At 52.5% G+C, this 23,891-nt stretch overlaps 1 protein-coding gene across 8 annotated transcripts in view; it reads left to right on the forward strand.

Annotated features, from left to right (window-relative positions):
- Positions 1 to 23,891, forward strand: part of CACNA1E (calcium voltage-gated channel subunit alpha1 E) — a 60,431-nt gene that overhangs the window by 11,490 nt on the left and 25,050 nt on the right. For 5 of the 8 annotated variants that reach the window (XR_002118096.1, XM_010715921.3, XM_019618603.2 and 2 more), the window contains exons 6-20: positions 4,238 to 4,341; positions 13,193 to 13,308; positions 13,831 to 13,884; positions 14,191 to 14,325; positions 14,533 to 14,736; positions 15,735 to 15,847; positions 16,062 to 16,174; positions 16,290 to 16,421; positions 16,756 to 16,828; positions 17,167 to 17,284; positions 17,608 to 17,675; positions 18,628 to 18,725; positions 21,349 to 21,405; positions 22,726 to 23,331; positions 23,417 to 23,679. Coding sequence is in view for 7 of the 8 variants with exons in the window: in XM_010715921.3 (XP_010714223.1) it covers positions 4,238 to 4,341; positions 13,193 to 13,308; positions 13,831 to 13,884; positions 14,191 to 14,325; positions 14,533 to 14,736; positions 15,735 to 15,847; positions 16,062 to 16,174; positions 16,290 to 16,421; positions 16,756 to 16,828; positions 17,167 to 17,284; positions 17,608 to 17,675; positions 18,628 to 18,725; positions 21,349 to 21,405; positions 22,726 to 23,331; positions 23,417 to 23,679 (2,254 nt within the window). In the remaining variant the exon portion in view is untranslated. The remainder of the gene's footprint in view (positions 1 to 4,237; positions 4,342 to 13,192; positions 13,309 to 13,830; positions 13,885 to 14,190; positions 14,326 to 14,532; positions 14,737 to 15,734; positions 15,848 to 16,061; positions 16,175 to 16,289; positions 16,422 to 16,755; positions 16,829 to 17,166; positions 17,285 to 17,607; positions 17,676 to 18,627; positions 18,726 to 21,348; positions 21,406 to 22,725; positions 23,332 to 23,416; positions 23,680 to 23,891) is intronic. The other 3 variants (XM_019618606.2, XM_019618604.2, XM_019618605.2) reach the window with 1 other exon arrangement.

Raw genomic sequence — 23,891 nt, forward strand, 5'->3', positions numbered from 1 at the left:
CAATTTCCTCATTAACCTAATTTGGAGAAGAAAAGCATTTTCATTCAGATCTTGTACAGCACTGGGGTCACTGACAGATACCAGGCACAGCTGGCGGGGAGTGAAGCATGGTCCTGCACGCAGGAGATCAAATTATAGCTATTAAAGGGAAGAAGGAGATCTGTTACTGTGCTGTGGAGCAGCAGTGGGTGTCAAGGTCTTGAGGGAGCTGGTTAGGTCAGGGAATCTGCTGGGAGAGTTCTTTAATTTCATGGTTTGTTTTTGTTTTTTTTTTTTTAGCTTTTGGCTGGATTGTGATGCTGTTCCTACTGATCTGTGCAGGGAGGCTCAGTACCAGCTCTGTTCCTTAGACCCCGCAATACTGGGGTCTGGGAGGTGATGGTGTGCCCCGCTGCATCTGCCTGTGGGCCTTGCTCCCAAGCTGTGTTTATTCCCTAAGCAAGTGGGTTATGGTAATATCTGAATATTACCCCAATCTAATTACGTGCCATTTGGGTCTGGATTAGAGCAGAAATCGCAGAGGCTCTCCTGATGCGGATGGATTTGGACAGGGGACGTGGCTGTGCTGCTGCTCAGAGCAGGGACCATCTCTGAGACTGTTTCTCTCAATAGCAAAGCTTATCTGCTTGTCCATCCAGCATCACCCTTCCTTCCCTTGCACTTTCTATCAAACCACTGGGAATCCAAAGGTGCCCTGCAAAGGCAGAAGGTGCTTTTTGCTAATTTTTAGGTAGAAAAAACTGAGTTTGTGATTGTTTTATTATTTTTTCCCAGCACAGCAAAAAAATCCTGAAGTTTCTCATGCTGAGGGAGGGTATGTGTGGGCTGCGAGCCTGTGCTTTGCATTCGACGGCAGTATATATTTAGACTTCTTTAGATTTCTGGCCCCTGAGTGAGACCTGCTTTTGCAGCTCCCTATGCCTTTTCCTGCCCTTTGGAAATATAGGAGCTGCCAAAGTAACAGGGCCGGTCCATGTGGTGGCCTTGGTGTTGGGTATGGTGCCAGCACTATCGCCCTGGTGGCCCGAGCTGGTGAGGTGGCCTGGGTCATTTGTATGCTTTGTATATGTCAGTGTCTCACGCGTTCCTGAAGGTGGTAGTGAACACATTTTGTGGTCAGGCGGCCAAGGAAGAGCGTGGCTGGTGGTATTTTAGGATGGAGTGATCCACAATGGGCTGTCAGGGAGGTGGTGGAGTCTCCATCCCTCAAGGTATTGAAGAAATGTGTGGATGTGGCACTAATGGGCATGAGTTAGCGGTGGGACTCAGTGAGTCAGTCTGATGGTTGGCCTTGGTGATCTTGAAGGTCTTTCCAACCGAAATGGCTCTGTGATTCTGTAATGAGGAGGTTGTTGCCTTAAAGTGAAGAAGAAAGACCAGACATCAGGTGGCTCCTCAGTTTCCCAAAGGCTTTGTGTGAGCAACAGGCCCATCTCCAGCACAAGGCCAGGGGCAGGAAGGAGTTTCTTCATTTAAAGGAGTTGCAGCTTTGGTGTAGTCTGGGGATTGAACTACCCATGGTCTGGCCTCCCTGGACCCTGCATGAGATGTCCTGCTGGGTCCTGAGCAAGTGGAAAATCTATGGGAAGGCACAAGGTGGTGAATTACTGTCTGTGGAAGGGTATTAGGATTGAATGATGCTCCAAATATAAAGGAAAAGGGGCTGCTTGGTAAAGAAAATGATTTCTTTGTGCCAAAGAAGTTGGGAAGTGCTGAAATTCGAGCAACATGGACCTCATGCAGAGTGCTCAAAGGAGCAGTAAGTGGTTTCTCACCTCTGCCAATCACGGAATCGTTAAGGTTGGAAAAAAACAAAAGTTTACCAAGTCCAACCATCAGCCCATCGCCACCATGCCCACTGAATATCACTCAATGCGACGTCTACCCTTTTCCTGAACACGTCCAGAGACAGTGACTCCACCACTTCCTTGGGCAGCCCATTCCAGCGCTTCACCACTCTTTCAGAGAAGAAATTTTTCCTAATATCCAACCTGGAACAAAGGGATGTTTGGGCACAGATCCCTGCACCAGGTGGACATTTCACTCAAACTTCTGGTGAACCCAGTGGCAACAAAAGGATGGATAGTGTGTGACCAAGAGCAAGAGCATAGCCACAGCCCATTGTGCCCACCAGCTTGGCGATGAGCATCACCCCCACTGCATTTAGGGGGAGCTGGCACATAGATGGCAGGTCTGGTCCTGCGTATTTATAACAGCTCCGGCGTGCTGGGGGAGGCACCAGCTGACTGGGGAAGAGTGAATGCAGTGCCTATATTTAAAAGCGGGGGGAGGAAGGAAAAAGTAAGGCAGGCAGGAATAGGGCTGCGAGCCTGACCTCAATTGCATGCCATTTCGGAACAGATTTTGGAGGCGAAAGAGGAAAATGAATCATGGGTTTGCCAAAGGTAGGTCATGCCGGGCTAACCTGGCATCCAAGGACTGGTTTTCTAAGTGCAGGAAACATGCAGAGTCGCTTGTCGTAGTAATGCTTTCCCTAAGGGGAAGTGTTGGCAAAGCAGAGCTAGTGGGAAAGGAGCAGCACCAAGGCGGTTTAGGGCTGGGTGGTGGTTTAGGGCTCTCACAGTGAGTCGTGTGCTTGTTGGAGAATAGCGAGGATACCTCCCAAGAACTTGGGTCTTTGTGACTGGAAGGTGCCAGGATGGAGATGGAGGAGAAAGAGGAGAAGCTTTCAGGCAGGATGGTGAGGTCTCAGCAGCATCGTGCATGGATGCAGCAGGACCTGTCAGCGTCGTTCACTTGGGTCTCCTGTGTACATGGATGGTGAACTGAGCCTGGACTGGAGCAGAGGAGGGGCCGCTGGATGGGATGAACGAAGAGGGAGAGGCAGTTGTGGGAGAAAACTGAATGAACCCTACTTGAGCTACCAGAGCAGAGCCTGGGAATGGCAACAGTCACCATCTATAAATATATCAGGATGGGAAACAGGGAAGAGAAGAGCTATGTAAGCCAAAGGTCAATGTTGGCAAAAGTACAAATGGATATAAACTGTCCACAGATAAATTTAGGCTGAGACTTAGGGACAACCATTAGAGTGGTTGCCATTTCCAGCGGGAACAGTGCATTTTTCAGGGTTAGACGCTCTTCAGCTTTGAGGTGGAGAGGTAGTCTCTCTGTCTACTATGGGTTTGAGAAGCAGTGAGAAATGCTGAGCTCTTAAGGAACAAAAGGGAAAATGCAGGCAATTAGAGCAGGGTAATGCTAGTCCCCATTGCCCCAGATTTAGCTGTGCTTTCAGGGCACCACAGTGTGTGGGGAAAGATGCCTTCTTCACCTATAAGAATGGAGCCCCTGTGCTGAGAGCTTGGGGGAAAGCCTCTGGCTCTCATGCCTGGTCTTGGTGGGGAGTGATCCCAACACAGGTGGTAGATGCCCAATGGCACCTGGACAGCAGAGTGGAGTCCAGAGTTAGTCTGTTCCAAGAGGTACACAGTGCCTTGAATGCCATGGGAAATGCTGCTTTTGGAGAGCAGCGGCCTGGCACCGGGACTCATGGGTGAGTCCAAGTATCTCTGGAGAGCAACGGTGAGTATGGGATTTCAGTGCGTCGTTCTCATCTCCGGGAATGGGGACCAACCTCAGGGAAGGGGCTGATATGCAGCACTGGTGTCTCTCCCTGCAGCATCCCTCTGTGTGCTGGTTGGTGCTCACAGCCAGACGTACTGGTGGCCCCAGTACCTGCGTGGTGGTCACCAGAGGTGGCTACCTCCCCACTTGCAGGTTCCTGTGCTGGCCGATGGGAAGATGTGGTGCTAATGACTCAGACGGAGATGAGGGCTTAATTAGCACGGGGAGAGGAGGAAGAAAGAGAGAAAAGAGAAAGAGCCTTTCATTGCAACAAGATTGATGCCACCTCCCCCAGACAGTCACGTTCTGCCGCATCACCCTCCAGCCTGGCATCATGTGCACAGTGCCTTACACCAGGGGACAAACGGAGTGGCTGCGAGGTGTGGGTGAGGGTAGGGTGAGGGGGCATTGCTTTTATTAAAAGCTTTGTTTGGTGAATGACTGTCTGGAGCTGCAGCCTGCTTCATGCGGCCAGAATGGAGCAGTGCAGTGGGATGATGGCAGAAGCCTATTGTCAGGGTTGTCGAAGAGGTGGTCACCCCAAGGAGCTTGGTGTGGTCAGTACAGAAGGAGAATCCTCCTGCACCTGAATTAATGTACCCTCTGCTTGTGCTGTGTGTAATGTCACCCCTGTGATTTCTTTCCCCTCCAGACCAATGATGCCTTAGGAGCCACCTGGAACTGGCTATACTTCATCCCCCTCATCATCATTGGATCCTTCTTTGTCCTCAACCTTGTCCTGGGAGTGCTGTCAGGGTAAGTAAGTCACCATCTTCCTGGCATGTGCCTGAGCCCTGTGCCTGGCCCTGGTGCTGCCACGTCCCCATACCTTGCTACTCCCCTCCGTGCCTGTCTCAAAACAAGGGGCTGAAGATTTTGGTGTTTTGATGTGCAAGAAGTTGTTGACTGTGACTGGGAGGGGAGAGGGAGAAGAAGAGATTACAGAAATGCCTATGAGTTTGGGATGTGTCTGTAGCCCAGGTGCACATTCGACAGCTGATGGAGCGTGGTGGGCACGGGATGGGTTTGGGGGCTGTTGGCTGGGGATACCAAGCATCACTTGAACATGGAGGGGGACACAGGGGAAAGACGACTGTCTCATTCCTGATCTTCCATGTGGAACAGAGATTTTCCTCCAAGCCATCAGGCTGGCCTTGGAGAGAAAAAGGCTTCTTGTTTCCATGACAATGAACTGCGGCTGCATCAGCGCATCCCCAGCACTGGCAGAGGTTGGCACGTGGGGAGGGCGGCTGGTGGTGAGGCTGTGCAGAGTGAGGGCAGTGGGATATGGTGAGTGGGGTGCACCTGCTGGGGTGTAATCAGCAACCCCATGGAGTACCTTGAGGGTGTTCCAAGATGCTTTTTTTGGGCACAGAATGGCTGTATGGTCAGAGGCAGCCTACAGTGAGGAAAAAAAAGACTCCTTTGCATGTACATCATATGATTCCTTGGTCCTTGTTTTGAGTGGCGTGTGATGTCAGGATGCAGGGATCAAAGTGGAAGCTGACCATCTCCATCACTGTCCTAAATGTCCCCATGAGTTCAGGTGTGATGGCGATGGCGTGGTTCTCCCTTGATGCCTGTCCACAGCAGGACTGTGTGGGGCAGCCCTTCTTACATCCGCTGAATTGGATGCAGTCACCTCAGGCTCTTCCCAGGCGCTGGCTGGCATTTCCAATGTTTGTTTATTGCTGATAGGGTTTGTACTGGGGAAGGATGCAAGTGGGTGGGTGGCCTAATTGGCAATGGAGATGCTCTCGTGGTGTGCCAGCTACCTAAGGAAAAGCTTGACTGCTCAGCTCCTGGAGGGCTGGGCAAGGTGATGGAGGCAGCCAGATGGGCTGTGCATGGCCAACAGTGAGGCCACAGCCTCCCTGGGTGCAGGACCTGGTTGAGGCTGGCTGTCCTCGTGGTGGGGCTGTTGGAGGACTGTGAGATGCGGTGTCCTCAGAGTGGAGGCATGCAAGGGCTGCCTTCCTCACTCTGCTTGCAGAGGTTTTGTTGGTTTTAACATTTCTCACCATTCTGTTGTGCTGGAAGAGAGCACTGGGCTCTGCTCTGGGAGGCAAAGGGTGGCTTTTCCACTCCGCATCCCCCTGCGCTGGGCTGAGCAGGGAGGGGGTGGTTGCACTGGGATGTGGTCTGGCCTCCTGCCTTCCCCGCTACAGCTCAGCAGCTGTTCTCACTGGGGAGCCAACCAGCCACCCAAGGCAGGTCATGAATACCAAGAGGCTGCAGGAGGACATTTGTTTCATTTGCCACCATTAGAAGTTTGCCTGAGCCCAGATTTAGCAATCTTCTGGTTGCGATGCGCATCTCTCCCAACAGTCAGTTCCCCAACTGTTAGGCTGAGCCATGACCTCCGTGATGTAAACAGCCTGGATCCATCTGCTCCTGAGCACTAAGTATGTGGGAGAGAAAAAGCAATGATTTCCATCATGCCGAGGCCCCTCGGTTTGCTCTCTAAATACTAACACACACACATGCGCTGGAATTGCATGCAGCACTATTAGCAGAGATGGAGTCGCTCCAGGCAGGGGCTTGGAGAGCCAGATCTTCTGGGGCTTTGGCATTTATTACTGCGTCTATTAACTTTTTCCCCTCTATGGGTGCAATTACAGATCAATTAATTCCAACTGAAAGCAGGAAAGGGAAAAAAAAAAAATTGGCCCTGTTCCTCTTTGTGCACATTTCGCAGGTATAAAGCCCAAGGAGATGTGACTGCTCAGCTTTTAAAGCTCCACAAGCTCCTGAAATAACCCTGGCAGGAGCATCAGAGAGAGCAGGGAAGGAGCAGCCGCTGCAGTGCTGTGGGGCTGGGAGCTCAGGAGCACGACTCGGTACATCATGTGTCCTAGGGCTGGTGTAACCCAGGGCGATGCCAAAGCAAGAAGTTGAGCAACGATGGCGAGAGAAATGAGATCTATCTGCCTTGTGCCAAACAAGAGAGTAATTTAAATCCTCCTAATTGCTTCCACTCATCCTGGTGATGTTAAGTCTTTTCTCCCTTTGAGTCTTTTCTGCCCCCCACCTTCAGCTCTTGCACTAAGCCTTTGAAAGAAACGACTAATGTTATAATTAAAGGATCAATTTGGCAAGATTTCTTTGTCTTAAGATCTTCTTTCTTTCAGGTTGGGTTAGCACTGCGTTCCCAGTCTCCTGAGAGTATTCTTCAGCTCCTCCAGGAGCCTTCTGTACCATCTCTGAAATCTTTTCACTTCGCTTCATTTGGATTTTTTTTCCTATCCAATTTTGAGGCGTAACAAATGATGAATAAGATTAAGTTTTAGCAATTAATGATCGGGGAGTCAAAGGCACAAGTGCACGTTATCAGTGGAAGCAGGGGTTTCTGCTGGTCCACGTTTGAGCTGGATCAGATGGTTTGAAGCCAAAGGTGGGTGTGGGGTTGGTGCCCCATCCTTACAGACAGCCAAGATCAGGCTGGATGGGCTCTGAGCACTGATGGAGCTGTGGGTGTCCCTGCTCGGGGCAGGGCAGTGGGACCAGATGGCCTTTAAAGGTCCCCTCCAACTCACACGGTTCTATGATTAATGTCTTGGAGGTGCTTGTGGAGAAATCTTGTGGGGACGTCATGAATGACAGCAAGATGCCAACAAACGTGCCCAGGAAATACACACTGGAAGCTTACATTGTGTTTTCTCCAGCAGTGGTGGCATCTTGCGGAGTGGTTTAGAGGAGGGCAGATGTCTGTGCCCACTCTGTGTTTGGGAATTTGCTCTTCTGAGCTGTAATGGGGATGTAGATTTGGGCTGCACTTGTTGCTGTGCTCTGGAGAAGCTCTCATCTCACCGACATGCACTTGAGCACCTTCTGTGGCTGACGCAGAGGAGCCATGCTCATCTATATTCAGCAGCCAGGTGGGCATCCATATTCATTGAGCACCTCTCTGCCTTGCCTGCTTGTGCCACCTGTCCCCGAGGCCCCAGGCCCCATGTGAACATGCTGCCTGACAAGAGGAGTGTGTCAGGAGTGCCACATCCCCCATGTCACTGGGAGCATCCTCTTCTCCTGCAGCCAGCGGGACCAGAGAGGAAAAACCCACAGCCACGAGGCAGTGCAAGGGTCTCCCCTTTGATTTCTCCTTGGGAATTATTTGCTGGCGTGGCTCAGCCACTCCGTGTTTGCTGTTCTCTTGCAGATGTGCTCTGCGGACTCCCCATGGTCTGCAGGCTGTAGGTGAAGGGCTCGCTTTGATGCTCTTCAGAAAGCACTCGGCAGCAAGCTTTTGCTTTTGGAGATTGCTTTTGGAGCTGTTTGTTCCAGTTCTTCCCTATTTCAGTTAGCAGTAGCATCCAGGAGCTGCTTGGCTGGGTAGATGGATCAGCCTGGTGACCGGGCTGAAGGTCTTCTCCAACCCAGATGATTCTACACCTTTGGCAATGCCCAGCTCCTTGGAGGCCATAATTAGGAGAGGTTAATTTAGGAAGATGTAGGTGAGATGTTAGGAGGAAATTCTTCGCTCAGAGTGGTGAGGAGCTGGCACTGCTGCCCAGAGCTGTGGGTGCCCCATCCCTGGAGGTGCCCCAGGCCATGGATGGGTCCTGGGCAGCCTGAGCTTTGGGGACAGCCAGCCCACAGCAGAAGGGGCTTGGGGGGCTTTGAGGCCCCTTCCAACCCAATCGTACTGTGATTCTCTGAAAGAGGTGCTTTACACCTTTGCTGGGTGGATTGAGCAGGATCTCCCAAATAAATCACTGCACATTATCAGTCCTCTGTACGCTGTAGGCGGCTGTTTGTTTGTTTTGCAGTGGCAATGACATATCTAGCAGTTGTTGTGGGTTTTGCACTTGATGGTTGGTTCTGAATCCATTGTATTTGCGTTTTGAAGCCATCAATTAGAGAGCTTGAAAGTTGCTGGGATGTTAACGTGATGAAATACTGAAAAAATGGTGGTTTTTCATGCTGTATCAGTCCTAGCCCCACACCTCCCATCTGCAGATTGCTGTCACTTGCAAAGAGGGACAAAACCTGCCTTGTTTACAGAGGATGAAATGCAGAGCCCAGGAGAGGATGGGAGGAGCGGCGTGTCCTTGGAACAGTGGAAGCACAGATGCAAACCCCCACCTTGTCACCTCGAGACACATGTTGAAGCTGAGGCTCTGCAGCTGGATGTCAGCGGCTTTTTTAACATTTGATATTTACCCTCTTTGACCTTCGTTTTTCTCTATTTCAAAACAATAAGCTCTGCAGGCTCGTGGCTGCTCTGAGCCCGGCCTGTGTCCTGGGAAACTCGGCTGCATTTAAAGGTAGCAATGCACAGAACAGCAGGGCTGAGCCAAACATGCAGCACACACCTCCATGTGTGCATTTTCCCTCAGATCCCAGAATGTCACTCCTTGGGAGGAGCACAGTGTCCTATGAAATAGCTGGCCAGTGGTAGCTCTGTCTCCACTGCCTTTGGGCCCTACGTGGGGCCACACATCTGCACCTCTTGGAGGAACCAGCTTATAAAAGGACCTCCGGGGATGGGAACTTTGGTGGTTCCTCACTGGAGCCCCTCAATCCCCTGCTCAATGTTGGGGACAGTTGCCTGTTTGCACTGCCTTTTCCCTGTGCTTTCACATGGGCATTGCTTTCCCCTTCTGCCTCTGTTTTTGTTCACAGGAAACCCTTCTCCTCTTGGCACACGGTGTCAATGCAAATCAGCATGACGTGCTCTGTGTGAATCATTCACGCTGCTCGCTGTCAGCCCTGTCTAACACGAGCCCCTGTAGGACCTGGCAGAAGGCTTCCAGTGGTACCCATTAGAAAACCTCTTTTAAATCACAAGCTTCTCCCAAGGTAGAGGGTAACCATCAGCATCTGCCTCTGCTAAATGGATCACTGATGTAAGGCACGACCTCAGCAGCGCAGCGCCCAGACCCTCTGGCTGGCTGTGCCAGCCCTGCTGCTTGTTTGCACCTTCTGTTTAAGCTCCAGCACCAGCTTACAGAGAGCACTCACTGCTCTGGTTTTAGTTCCTTTACACCTCTTGGGTAGATACCAGCTGATCCTCCTGTTCTGCACCTGCCTCATCTATCCTCTCCAAATCTCTGGGAGCCAGCTCTGTCCCTTAGCCTTTCCGGAGGTGAAAGTGTTTTTCCTCAAGTTGTGATGCTCAAAACAGGAGCCGTGAGCCTCCCTCGTGCTGAGCAGAGCAGAAGCATTACCTGGTGCCTTACAGATGGCATCTCTTGCTACACAGCCCACTACAACTGGCTTTCTTACAGCAGCACGCTACTGCTGCCTCAGCTTCAGCATGTGAGCTTCTTCCCACCCCATCTGCTGCTGTGTGTCATTTTATGACCATTTTGGTAACTGGTTTGCTGGCGGTGTGCTTACTGGTGGTGAAAGGTGATTCTGTGGAGGTGGCTGGCTTCTTTGACAGCATGGAAACCACAGTGTTGGTGTGACCTGTGCTATAGATAAGGGTAGTGAAGTACTGGCACAGGCTGCCCAGGGAGGTGGTGGGGTCACCATCCCTGGAGGTGTTACAGAACCATGGAGATGTAGCACTGAGGGATGTGGGCAGTGGGCATGGGATGGGGGTGGTGTTGGACGTGATGATCTTAGTGTTTTTTTTCAACCTTAATGATTCTATAATATCCCCTCTGGACTCCAAGATGCTCCTGCTATAATACAAGTGGGTTGCAGCATCTGTGATAGTTTTTCTCTTAGCCTTATTATTTTTTTTTTTCCCAAATGAGGCTGTTCTGAGGATGCTTTCACATGGTTTCTTCTCCTATTAAAACTTGACCTTGGCCCTGCAGTGCTTTGAGCCAAGAACACCAATGAAGAAGAGGAATCTAGTGGTTGGCAATCCTGCTCTTTGCATGAGGGTGGAAGTGGATGGTCTTTAAGGATCCTTCCAACCCAAGCAGTTCCATGGTTCTATGAATGCACAGCTGCAGCAGCAGCCTAGAGAGGAAGGCTGCCCCAAGATCTCCTGCTGGGCACGGGAATGGGAACGAAGAATGATTTGCAGGCATGGGAAGAGCAAGCCATCTGCTCTCATGGCCTTGGCAGGCTGGGCATGGGTCTGGATGCTGCCTCGCTAGTGTGAGAACAGATGGCACTGAGCTCCCACCACAATTTCTAGCCCTTCCATTCATCCTTCAGTGCCTGCTATTGATATTCCCAAGGCTGTGGTGACACCGGGTCCTACTCAGCCCCACATTTGGCACAAGGTGGGTTTCAGTATCGCAAGGGAATTTTTCCATGCCGGAGGCTTGAATGTCCCCGTGCAGATCTGGGGACCTTCCGTAGGGCTGGGGAGCGATGTTGGATCTCTTTGCAAAGCCAAACAGTGCTGTTCCACGGGGCACAACCCTAACACCATAGGGAGCAGCATCCTTCGTGGCAGCCAGCCCCGTGCTTGGAGCGTTCCCAGGCGGCTGTCAGTCAGCACGGCCAGCCCTGCACTCACTGCACAGCGCTATCTCTACCCGCTGCTGCAAATTGGCTCTGAGCAATCCTTGATCTGTCAGCATCGCCTACCCACTCTCAGATGTCACCAGCCCCCGCTGCTGCCCTGCTCGGTAACGTGTCTCACTGAAATGTAATAATTCATTAAGTTGAGTTTAACTTTTCCCTCCCCCCTCTCTCCCCCCCCTTCCTCCTCCTAATGGACAAAAGCAATTAGGCTCCATTAGGGAGCAGGAGTGTGGGAAGCATCTCCCTCGGAGCTGCTGCCACAGCAGAAAGGGCCGTTTAGTCCCTGGGTGTGTGCGTGTGTGTGGCACCGGCTTCTTGCAGTCCGGGTTCTGCAAGCCAATGTTTGGACATGGGGAGATGGCGCTTCGGCTTTCGTCTCTCTTGGCTGCGGGGGGCTGGGGGCTTTCCATGCAAACCATGCCCAGCCAAGCCAGGCTCAATGAGATTGCTGGAGAAGATGCTACAACGACACGGGTCACACCAGGGCACAGCACCAGTGGGGTAAAGGCAGGGTCCCTGCTGGTTCTGGCTGCCAATGGCATCCTCTCTCTTTGGCATCTCCATGTTAGCAATGCACAGAAGCTGGCGTGGGGGATGAAGCGCAGCCGGCACCATCCTGCCTTTCCCCCGCGCAAGGCAAGGAGCTGTTCCACACGCCGTGCCCAAAGCGAGTGCCTTTCCCCGCCGGCTGTGGGAGGTGCTCCCCGCCCTCCTTCCCTCCACTTAGGCTGCTTTTCTCTTCCTTTCCTTTTGTTCTCTCCCCCTTCCCTGCCCCAGGAAGAAAGTCTCATTTTGGGCTGAAAGCCGGAGCTGGAAGGAGAGAGTCATTTGATGCTCAATGCCGGAGCGGCAGGAAACTTCACCTTCCTGGGGTGGAATTAAAAATGCTTGAATTGTCTGCGGATCTTAAACAAGAGATGCAGGGAACATTTCAGGGCTTTTCACACAAACGCGCGCTCACACACATGCAAAAGCCCACACAGCATTAAGGGTGTAATAGCTCAGCTGGGGTGATGCACTTGAACTCCCCCTGCAGCAGACAGACCAATTCTTTCAGTTATTTGGAATATTCTGAGACTGGAGATTGCTGCTGGGCTCCAGGGAGAGAGATGTTTGTCTTGTTGCTTGTTCTCCACAACCATGTTCCTCCTGGTGTGCAATCCAAGTCCTGCAGGACTTGGGAACATCAGCCAGCAAATTCCATCCCGATGATCAGAAAGGGTGTGCTCAGGGATGTCTGGGGCAAGGGATGTTCTCTGTGTGCCAACCTGCTCACTTCTAGAGCTGTAAAGTGTGAATGGATACGCCCCAGGTGCTTGGTGTGGGTATGGGATCAAGAATGTTTGTGTGTGTGTTTAGGAGTGGATGTAAACACGTGGATGCTGGCATATCCATGCATGTTAGAAGCTGTGTGAGCAGCGGGCACAGTGTTAGCTCTGAGGTCTGTAGGATGACAAGAGGAGTATCTCAAGTCATGGGAAGATCCTCCAAGGAGAGGCTGGAGAGAGAAAGGAAGATCCCCAGTCAGAGCTTAAAAGCTTGTGCCCTAGTGAATGGTATTGCAGGAGAGAGGCCAGAGAGGTGATGGAGTGCCCAATCCTTAGAGACATTCAAGATTCAGACTGGATGGGGCTCTGAGCACCTGATGGAGCTGTAGGTGTCCCTATTCACTGCAAGGGATTGGACTAGATGATCTTTAAATGTCCTTTCCAACTCAAACAACTCTATGGTTCTATAAAAGTCCCAGTTAATTGTGGCTTGCTGGAGATTGAGAGGGAACCCAGAGCAAATTTGCCAACTGGTGTGGAACTTGGAGCAAGGGAAGTGTTTGGCAACTGTTGCTGGGGAAGCAGATGAGCTTTGGATGGAGCATCACCCACCTTCTTCCCTGTGCACTGTGTGCTTCCTGTGCACAAAGAGCTGAGAGCTTCCCAGTGCTGTTTCTCTGCCCTCTTTGCTCATCCCATGCCTCTCAAGAGTGAATCCACCATCCAGGGACTGTTCCTTCTGATTCAGCCATCCCGACTCTTGGCATGCTGGCTTTGGCCATCGGTTGGGTGACAACAGCAGAAACAGCTGTGGCTGGAGGCAGCGAGGTGAGGGGTGTGTGGTGTGGATGGGATGTCTGTGGGACCCCTGTGTGTGCTCTCATCACCGCTCTGTGCTATTGCAGGGAGTTTGCCAAAGAACGTGAGCGTGTGGAGAACCGCCGGGCCTTCATGAAGCTGCGGCGACAGCAGCAGATCGAGCGGGAGCTCAACGGCTACCGGGCCTGGATAGACAAAGCGGGTAAAGGGCTGGGATCCCAGGGGGCGGTGGGAATGCAGAGTGGTTGGGATGGAGAGTGGTCTCCTTGCAGCCCCAAGGTGGTCCTGGTGCTCGCAATGGGTTCATGGGTGAGCTCAGCCCTGGCAGGCGTGATGGCAAGTCTAACTTGTGAGTGAGCGGAGAAGAGATGTTGTGATCAGCTGAGGAGTTAGCAGAGGGCAAGGAGCCCTTCAGAGATCTCACAGGGATATGTAGAGGGGTTTCTTCTGAAAGCATGACTCAGAAACAAGATTTTCTATCTACAATTTTCACTTATTTAGTTATTATTTAGTAGGGTTGATCAGAAGTCATTTCTCACTCTGGTGTGAAATGTGGTAGCTGCTCCTTGCCACCCCTGAGAATTTGCTTTTGGACATTTACTCTATACTTGATGAGAGTTTGCACCCTCTAGCAACCAATTCCAGGCCAGGCAAAGCGCTTAAGTCTGATGCGCTTGGCCAGTGGTGGCTTGTCTCCTGATGCTGAGCTGTGTGTTTTGCATAGAGGAAGTCATGCTGGCTGAAGAGAACAAAAACGCTGGGACCTCAGCCTTAGAAGGTAAGAGAATGTCCTTCTGGGGGCACCTACTGCCCTTCCTTGTGCCTTAAACCCTCCTCTATGAGTGGAAAAGGGCCTACAGATGCTCCATTGGGGTCTGCAGCCCAGTGGAGGGCTGGGGGGGAGATGGATGGCTCCTGAGCTCCTACATGAGGAGTATCTGGCCTGGGGTCAATTGAGTATGATCTTATCTCCATCCCATGCCCAGACCTGAATTTACCAAGTACTGATCACCTGATCATGGTCCTATGATCAGGTTGCTGGCAGAGCTGGCCCACCGTGGTCCAACTCTGTTCTTCTTCCCAGTGCTCAGGCGAGCCACCATCAAGAGGAACCGGACAGATGCCATGAACCGTGACTCCAGCGATGAGCACTGCGTCGATATCTCCTCCGTGGGCGAGCGGAGGCTGGCACAGAGGAGGCCTCTTCATCCCACCTTGGGTCAGTACAGTTTGAAGCTTTCCTCCCCCAAACATCTGACAGCACGCTGAGTTGTGGTGGTTGTATGCAGCACCATTGGTTGTATGCAGCACCATTGGACATCCTTGTGCCATTGTGTTGGGAGCCAGCTGACTCACCTCCATGTTGCAATGAAGGCTGGAGATCCCAACTCCTCTTCTCACCTTGGCACCCCTTCTTTTCCCTCAGGTAACCCCCTGAGTCGCTCTGGTCTCAAAGGAGTGGATGGAGCCTCTTATTTACGCCACAAGGAGCGGCTCCTGCGCATCTCCGTTCGCCACATGGTGAAATCCCAGGTCTTCTACTGGATTGTCTTGAGTTTGGTGGCTCTTAACACTGCCTGTGTGGCCATCGTCCATCACAACCAGCCGGCCTGGCTCACACACTTCCTCTGTGAGTCCCTGGGTTTGGTGCAGGGGTTGTGTTTATCCTAAAACTGTGAGCAGTGGTGATGGAAATCTTACTGGAGCTCCTTTTGAATGCCTACAGTTGCAAGGTCTGAGCTGGGAAGGTGTGAGTGTGCGTGGATGAGGCTGAACAATGGTCATGAAAGAAGTTTCCAGCTGAAGTTTTGGTTCAGAACGTGGCACTGGGGATCCCAAAGACAGTGACTGGGGCATCCCCCAGTCTACTGTAGGCTGTGGTACAAAGGGTCTCAGTGGTGGTACATTTATGCCCATTCTGGCATGGTGCAACCAGCAGAGCAGTGTGGTCAACCCCATGGAAGTCATATGTTACTTCCAAGCTGTTGCAGGAGGGACAGTGCTGCTTTCTCATCCACGTTACTCTTATTCACCTTGAAAACGTCCCCAGCAAGCACCAGGCCTGCCCAGCCTGCATTAGCATGCTGAGGCCTGCTGGGATCCCAGCATGGCACAGCGTGGTGTGGCAGCTGGTTGTGGTGAGAAGCATCTTTTGGACAAGGTGAAGAGCCAGACCGTTGCCTGCTAATGTTTGTGAAATAGCTTGAGAAGCTTTTCACTGGCTTGTGTCTGTTTGGCTTATTTACCCTGGCCAAGTTCCAGCTGTGCGATGATTTAGATCCAAACTGCTAATATTCCCCTACAGGGCAGTGTGGTTAACATCTTGGAGGATGCTCCAACAATTGTCATATGATGTTAAGGAACTGCATTGCTCCATGATAGCCCTCACTCGTCCTCAGTATCGCCTGGGGCACCAATGCATCTACCCTGGAAGATTAACACTGTGGGACTGGTGCTCTGTTATTCACATTTAGCTCCTTGCATACTTGCTTCCGAATTCCATACCCTGGGGAAGCAGCGTGCTCCTTGACTCGTCCCACCTCTGTGATGTTGCTATGTGGGCCTCCGGTGGGTGCATGCACTCTGCTTTGTGCCCCAAGGGTAGCACATCTGGGTTTTTGCTTTCAGACTATGCAGAGTTCCTGTTTCTTGGGCTCTTCCTCCTGGAGATGTCCTTGAAGATGTATGGGATGGGGCCACGCCTGTACTTCCATTCTTCATTCAACTGCTTTGACTGTGGGGTAGGTGGCTCCGGAGATGCTACAGACCAGGGAATATGTTTAGGGTTGTCTACAGAGCAAGGGACCGATGAGGACACGGTCCTTGAAGGGGCCAGGACAGACAAACTGAAACACCAGGTTTTGGGGCAGGGTGGTGGGTGCTTTGCTCTCAAGAATGGGAAAGCTTCCTGCAACAGCCTGTCCTGAGCTCATCTTGGCCATGTCTGTTTCTCAGGTCACAGTGGGAAGCATCTTTGAAGTGGTTTGGGCCATCTTCCGACCAGGGACCTCTTTTGGGATCAGTGTCCTACGAGCCCTTCGTCTCCTGCGAATATTTAAAATAACCAAGTGTGTACCAACCATTTGTGCCCGTCACCCTCCACCTTGGGCTGTGGCTGCAGCCCAGGTCCAGTCACTCCTGCTGGCATTGCCGCAAGTGCTCAGCACTGTCTCTGTTTTCTAGGTACTGGGCATCCTTGAGGAATTTGGTGGTCTCGCTGATGAGCTCCATGAAGTCTATTATCAGCCTGCTCTTCTTGCTCTTCCTCTTTATTGTAGTCTTTGCCCTGCTGGGAATGCAGCTGTTTGGAGGGGGGTAGGTTGTTGCAGGTCTTGGGGAAACTGAGCTTTGCTGGGTGATTTTGAAGCTAAGAGATCATACTCTTGTGGGTGCCAGGAATTCTGCAGCCGTGCTCCTCAGCCTGTTGCTACCAGTGGCAACTTTCCCACACAAAAGTCCCTGCTTGTGAAGTGCCTTAGGGCTATGGGAGTCCCTCTGGCCATGATATATTTATTCTGTGTTTTGGCATTACATGATCAGCAGATCTTCCCCAGAGCAGATGAAAGTCCTTCTAAGTATGAATAAGCAGCCTATGTTTTGATGATCTCTTGGCTCCAGCTTGCTCACGTCCTTCTGGTTCCACTTCCAGGTTTAATTTCATCGATGGGACACCATCGGCCAACTTTGACACTTTCCCTGCGGCCATCATGACGGTGTTCCAGGTAGGAGCTGGGCTGCAAGGGGAAAAAGCCAGATGGGTTTGGGGGCATCTGCTCACTGCACCTGACTGGACAGGTTTCTAAACCAAGCAGGTCTCCCTCCATCATCTGCTAGGACATAACTTGCAGATGGCTCTCTTTGTCATTAGACATGATGGAAGAGTTTCAAAACACTTCTGAGGAGACCCAGTCCCTCAGCAGTCTGATATTCACTCCCTCAAGACTGTGCCTGTAGAACAGGTCTTCATACTCCGCTCTTGCTCAGTCTGGAATAGGTTGATGGGACTGTCCAGATGGTGAGAAGATGGCTGGTGACAGATCTGCTGCCTTTCTTTCTGCAGATCTTGACGGGTGAGGACTGGAACGAGGTGATGTACAATGGCATCCGCTCCCAGGGAGGCGTTCGCTCGGGCATGTGGTCCTCCATCTATTTCATCGTCCTCACCTTGTTTGGGAACTGTATCCACCTGAACACTGTGTTTTTGCAGAAATAAACCCATCTCATCTCCCTCTTTGGGGCACCCACTCTCCCCACCACTGCTCCTTCCTCCTTTACCCATCGAGGGAGACCCATCACACGTGGGGCAGTCTTGGATGTCCCAAACACAGATAACAAGCTGCCTGGAGATGCACTGTGGGTGGTTCAGATGGGATGGGTGAGGCGTTTGTCCTTGTGGTTGTTCCTCACTAAGCTATGAGGAGCCATCAGGGCCAACCTCCCTCGGTGGCTGCAGATGCCCATGTCCTTAACATGTGGCTTATGCATCCTTAGCTGCTCACAGATACTCTGCTGAATGTCTTCTTGGCCATTGCAGTGGACAACCTGGCTAATGCTCAGGAGCTCACCAAGGTAAGTTCCAGTTGCTCCTTTTTCTTCTTACTGTCGGAAAGGGTGGGCACCAGGAGCAGTACCTGTGACCACTTTGCCCCTTAGCTCAGCTCAACTTGCAGAGAGGTCATCTCAAAGTGGATGTGGGGTTCTTCCTCCAGGAGGGCTCACAGGGAACTCTCCTGTGAGATACCAACCCCTATCACTGGACCTTGGTTTGGGGAAGTATTCCAACCTGCTGCTGCTCTTGTGGCTCTCCTGAACACTCACACTTCACATCAAGTGTGGCCTAACCATTTCTCCACATAAGTTCCCTAGCTTTGTTTGCCCCCAGTCACACTGAGATAACTCTCATCTATCTGGTGTGGGCTGTTATTTGCTGGAGATGTGGCAGGGAAGCGCTTTCCAGCGGTGTCACTATTTACTCCACATCTGCCTGCAGGGCAGTGGAGTGATTTAGAATGCAATTTAGGATGGCTCTTGAGAAACTTACTGGGCTTGACTGCTTTTAAGACCATGCTGGGAAATATTTGAGGGAGGCTAAATGTTGGGGCACCGTTTGGGCAAAGGCAAGGAGGAGAGAGCTGCAGGGGTCATTGCTGCTCTTCAAATGTGACCAGCTACCCCATGCTGCCTGCTTTTGCAGAGCTCATGCCTATTCCTCAGCTTCTGTAGGCTCACTGAGCAGCCTCCACGTAGATGTAAATCTAACCCTTTCCCAGTGAATGAAATGGGATGGCAGAGCCTGAGGTCCCCCACTGTCCCGTTGTCCCTGTCCTCCTATGGGAGCAGATGACGATGGCAGCTTGGACTATCACCAAGAACTGGTGTGGTGGCAAAGCTGTGTCCCCATAATATGAGACAAGTGAAGGCAGTCTCTGCATGCTCCCCGTTTCTCTTGGCCCCTATGATGGGTGCATATTCCCTTGAACTGCTGGCCTCGCACTAAGCAACCCCTCTGTTTCCTTTGTAGGATGAGCAGGAGGAAGAGGAGGCCTTTAACCAGAAGCATGCCCTTCAGAAAGCCAAGGAAGTCAGCCCCATGTCTGCCCCCAACATGCCTGCTATTGAGTGAGTGACCCCATTCACCCTGAGCCTCCCTTTGCTTCCCAAGCCCATTCCTTGGGATGGATGGAGATGGATATGTGCTCCCCACGGAGCAGAGACCAGCTCACCAAGAGGCCCTGGGCTGCCCCAAGCAGAGCCTCACATGGCAGAAATCTCCCCAGAGTGGCTTTCTGCCCCAAAACATAAAGCCTGGATACTTGAAGTTGCAGCTAAGGGTAAGAAATGAAGTCAGAGAGGAAAAGTTGGTGGTGATCACACCCACAGAGCAGATCCAAACCTCCCTGGGCTCCTTTCCTGGCTGTAATGCAGTTACATGAGATGGAGCAGGTTTGCAAAATCACATTTCATTGTGCAGAAATGTCATTTGGGGAAGGAAAAAGCCCAAAACCACATAAAACCCCCAACACAGTGTTAAAGAACCCTGCCTCTGCATTTCAGCAGAAGAAAGCTGTTTTTCCTTCCTAGACGCCTTTTTTTTCCCTTTATTTTGCCGTGTCATATGGTCTAAATCATATAAAACTTTCAAAGTCAACATTGGAACGAGGCGTTTTGATTTGTTTCCCAAAACAGTACATTTCAGTATGGCTGAAAGGATTCATTTTTTAATTTTTTTTTTTAATAGAATCCCTTCCCAGGGAATTTTAGGTTTCATCACGCTTTGAAAACAAGCCAGGTTCGCACACGGCAGAGTCTCCAGCAAATCTGCTGAGAGAAATCTAGGCAAGCTCCAATGCACAGTGTTGGAGGAAGTGGCGAGGTTCATCTTAGACATTTGGGATGTGTCCAGGGTCCCTGGCTCCTTGGATTTGCAGCAGTGGGATGTGATGATTCCCTGTCCTGCATGCGCGCCTGCTGGTTTTGAGGTCATGTACCTGTAAGACATGCCTGAGGATGAAGGGATATTCATCATAGTAGAGAAATCCATACAAGCAGGATTTGGGGGTTCATGGGCAAGGTGGCAGAGCTTGTGTGTTGTGATGAGCTTTAGCTGCCCACCTGAATGCGCTGCGTAAAGTGAGAGAAGACAGAAATTTAGGCTGGAGAATGGAGAAAAATAGAGGATGGAAAGAGATGGAGAATAGAGAGGAAGAGGTGGGAGATGGAATATGTGGCAACACCAAAGGATTTGTCCACTCTGCACATCCTTGCTAGTCTTACAGCTGTTGCCAAATATAGCTGGTTAGGAAAGCAGATTTTCTTAACCTTAATGTTGTTGCTCCACTGGCATTTACATGGGATATCTGCAGGTCTTTTTCCCTGTTCCTCCCCCAGCTTGGGATGGATAGTTTCAAGGGTTGCAGTGGTGCAGGCGTGACATTTTCCAGGATCGATTTGGATGCCCCACTGATGCCAGCAGCTGGCGGGGGAACACGATGAGGAAATCGCAGGAAGGGGCAAGCAAGAGCAGAGCTGGTGCCAAAAGGCTGCAACAGTGCAGCAGAACTGCTCTCGGCGTTTGGGCGTGCACAGACACAGGTGGCTCAAATCCTACGTGGGTACGCGGTTGGGTGTGCGCATTGGTGCCGGCAGAGAGGTCCGATTGTGGTTGGGAGGAGTGCTCCCACGTGGCCATGCTGGTGTGGGTGGCTGCGGTGCAGATTGGAGCATTGTGTGTGTGCACACGGGCGCCCGCGGTGCAGATGGCTCGGGCTGCTCGGCGAGTGGGAGGCCTGATGGACAGACACATGCGGGTGCTGCAGTGTGCCGGTGCCCAGAGCGCTGCGCGACCACTTGCTGCGGGAACGACAGCCATACCTGAGCCGTGTGCCCTGAGTATGGAACTGGGCTGTTCCTGTGTGAGGGGCTGTGATGTGGCCCTGGCATGGCAATGGGACTGTGTTGGGGGCTGAGGGTATCAGTGCCCATGGAGAAAGCAGATGCCCAGAGAGCTGTGGATGGCCCGTCCCTGGAAATGCCCAAGGCCAGCTTTGATGGGGCTCTGAGCAACCTGATCTAGTGCTTAATCTAGCAATTGGCAACCTTGCCCGCAGCATGGATGATCTTCCTTTCCTTTCTATAATTCTGTGATGCACGGAACCTTGCAAACATGAGCTCTGCGTGCACCTGAGGGTGAGTTTGGCTGTGTGTTCTTACACACATACAGCGTTTGCAAAAAGCAAAAAATGTAAATCAGTGTATGCATATTTGCATATATCAGCTGTGTCCCACTCTGTGGTCTCACGGTAGCACACATGGCTGCATTAACACATGGTGATGCTCTGAGCATCACAGGGCCAGCCCGACACATCACCTCCTCTGTAAAAATGCTGTGTGTTACTAGAAGTGAATAGCTCTTTCCGCTTGGAGTATCGAAGGACCAGGACTTTGATGCAGCTTGTTTGGTCACATCTTCCTTTCTCTCCAGCCCAGTTCTGGAGCCCTAGCACAGGCACTGCAGCGTGTATCCCCTTGGCAAGCAGTCCGTGTGTCCTGGTGGGATGTCCAAATGGGGCACACATGTGTGAGCACATACAGAGCTTGTTGCTGGTGTGCAAGCACGGACAGGCAGCAGTTTGCTGGTAGCTCCTTGCTCCAGAATCCATGCGCCCTTGGGCACCTCTGTGCATAACCTGCAGTGATGGAGAAGGGCTGGTGGGGATTGAACGGGTTTGTTTTTCCTCCCCAGAAGAGACAGGCGCAGGAGACACCACATGTCGATGTGGGAGCCGCGCAGCAGCCACCTGTACGTGGGTCGCGTGTCGTCTATGGCTCCTGTGCTGTTGGGGCAGCTCCTGCCCGTGTGTGGGGTGCTTGGGGTGCTCCCCTGCACCCGTGTCCCTGCGTGCGTTCGTGGCTCTGTGCATCTGTGTGTCGGTGTACCCGTGGGTGTGTACAGCGTGTGCTCTGGGGGAGAGCGGTGTACGCGTGTGCACGTGTGTGTTTCTGTGTGCCTCGGTGTGTCGGGAAGGGGAACGTTTGTCCTCCACAGGGTGTTTGTGTTTATGGAGGTGTCAAGGATCCTAGAAGGCAGAATACAGAAGAGCTCTGGCTATGCAGGAACCCAACAGCTGCAGCCTCAAATCCTCCATGCAGTCCTCCCATGGCACGTGTCAGCCCAGCAGCGCAAGCAGTGAGGGGTTCCTGTACCTGGTGATGTGCTCCATCACACACGTCTCAGCAGCAAGGGCCATCTCTCATAGAGAAAGGCTGCTCTTGGACCTGACATCCCTTTTTACTCTCCATCTCCATCCTATCAGCATTGCCACAAGCATGGTCATCATTAGGGCAGTGTTGCTCCCAAAAGGAGCCTGGCTCTAAGGAGTTGGAGAAGCAAGGGCACTCCCAGTGCTGCAGCAACAGGACTTTGTCCCTGTTTCTTTAGAGAGACCTCACTGCAACCTTTCAGTGCTTACAGAGAGATTATAAAAAAGGGATAGAGACTCACTTTTTACATGGTGACAGTGATAGAATGAGAGGGAATGGTGTTAAACTAAAAGAGGGGAGATTTAGATGAGATGTTAGGAGGAAATTGTTCTCTCAGAGAGGGGAGGCACTGGCAGCACTGCCCAGAGCTGTGGGTGCCCCATTCCTGGAGGCCATGGATGGGCCCTGGGCAGCCTGAGCTGCTGGGTGGTGTCCCTTCCCTTGGCAGAGTGGGGTGGAACTAAATGGGCTTTGAGGTCCTTTCCGACCCAGACCATTCTATGATCCTGTGATTGAAAGTGGTGTCGTCAGGCAAGCAAGGCAGTTATGGTTGGTCACCACCTAGTTGGCATGGGACAGGTGTGGGTCCATTCCTCCTACATCCTGCAGTCTTTTGAAGGGGCAGGAGGTCAGGCTCAGCCAAATTGCCAGCCCCTGCCAGCACCAGAAGGATGCCCAAAGGCTGGGAACTAAGTCTTGGGGGCTGGCCAGGTGTTTGTGTCCCCAAACTCCATGTCTGGTGACTTGTGTGCACCCCCATGTCTTGTCACGGGGGCTGTGGGTGCATGCAGCAGGGATGGGACGGGGTGACATGCCAGCACCGGCAGGGACATTGGTGACATGACTGTCTCTGCTGCAGGCGGGAGCGGCGCCGGAGGCACCACATGTCGGTGTGGGAGCAGCGCACCAGCCAGCTGCGTCGACACATGCAGATGTCCAGCCAGGAGGGCATCAATAAGGATGAGCCACCCCTCATCAACCCACATGCCAGCATCTTCCGCCGCAAGAAACCAGGGGACGGCGTTGCCTTGGAGAAGTGCGATGAGGAGCAAGGTGGCAAGGGAGAGCGGCCTCCGGCTGAGGGTCCCGAGCAGCCGGCCCCAGGGACCAACCCAGGCGGTGGGGAGGACAGAAGGAGCCCATCGCCCCGCGCCAGGAGGGACAAGGAGATGTGGCAACACAAAGCGTGCCACGGGAACTGCGAGCCGGGTGAGGAAGGGGCAGGAGGTGGCATCGAGGAGAGGGCGCGGATGAGGCAAAGCCAGCGGCGCAGCCGGCATCGAAAAGCCAGGATGGAGGGGAAGGAGCTGACTGGAGCCCTGGAGAGCCGTGCGGGCAGCCAGGAGATGGGGCTGGAGGAGCCCTGCCCTGCAGAGGGGATGCAGGATGGGGAGCGGCGTGGGGATGCTGCCGCAGCACTGGACCTGATTCAAGGCGAGCCGGAGGCGAGCAGGGACCCCACCAGGTTAGTCGCTGGGGGACATTTTGCAATCCTTCTGACTCCTTCTATCATTGCCTTCCACTTATTTTCTCTCTTTTTTGTCCCACAGGACCAATGGGGCTCCAACCGAGGAGGGAAGCCTCCCAGCATCAGCTCCTGAGCCTGCCCGGGGGATGGAGGGCAGCCTGGGCGAGCAGGACTGCAGCAGCCCAGACACCAGTGAGCAGGCCCTGCTGGGGGGAGCGGCACTGGGGGCCAGCCGCACTGTCAGCCACAGCGAGCCTGACCTGTCCTCCGTCACCGCCAACACTGAAAAGGCCACTGAGAGCACCACCATCATGATTGATGTCCAAGACTCCACTGTGGTACAGAGTGAGGACCACTCTCTCTTTCCTGAGCACACGCGGGGGAGCGGAAGCCTGCTCACGTGGCTTTCCTCATCTATATCCATGGGATGGGTGGGGGTGTCCATCCCATCATCCCATGTCGTCCCTCCCGGTGTCCCCACAGCAGGGTGTGGGGCAGGTCTGGGGTAGAAGCTGCCCCTCACCCCACTTGGCTGCAGGCAAAGGCTCTTGTTTCTC

This window comes from Meleagris gallopavo, chromosome 10, assembly GCF_000146605.3.
Source record: "Meleagris gallopavo isolate NT-WF06-2002-E0010 breed Aviagen turkey brand Nicholas breeding stock chromosome 10, Turkey_5.1, whole genome shotgun sequence".
Lineage (NCBI taxonomy): Eukaryota > Metazoa > Chordata > Aves > Galliformes > Phasianidae > Meleagris > Meleagris gallopavo.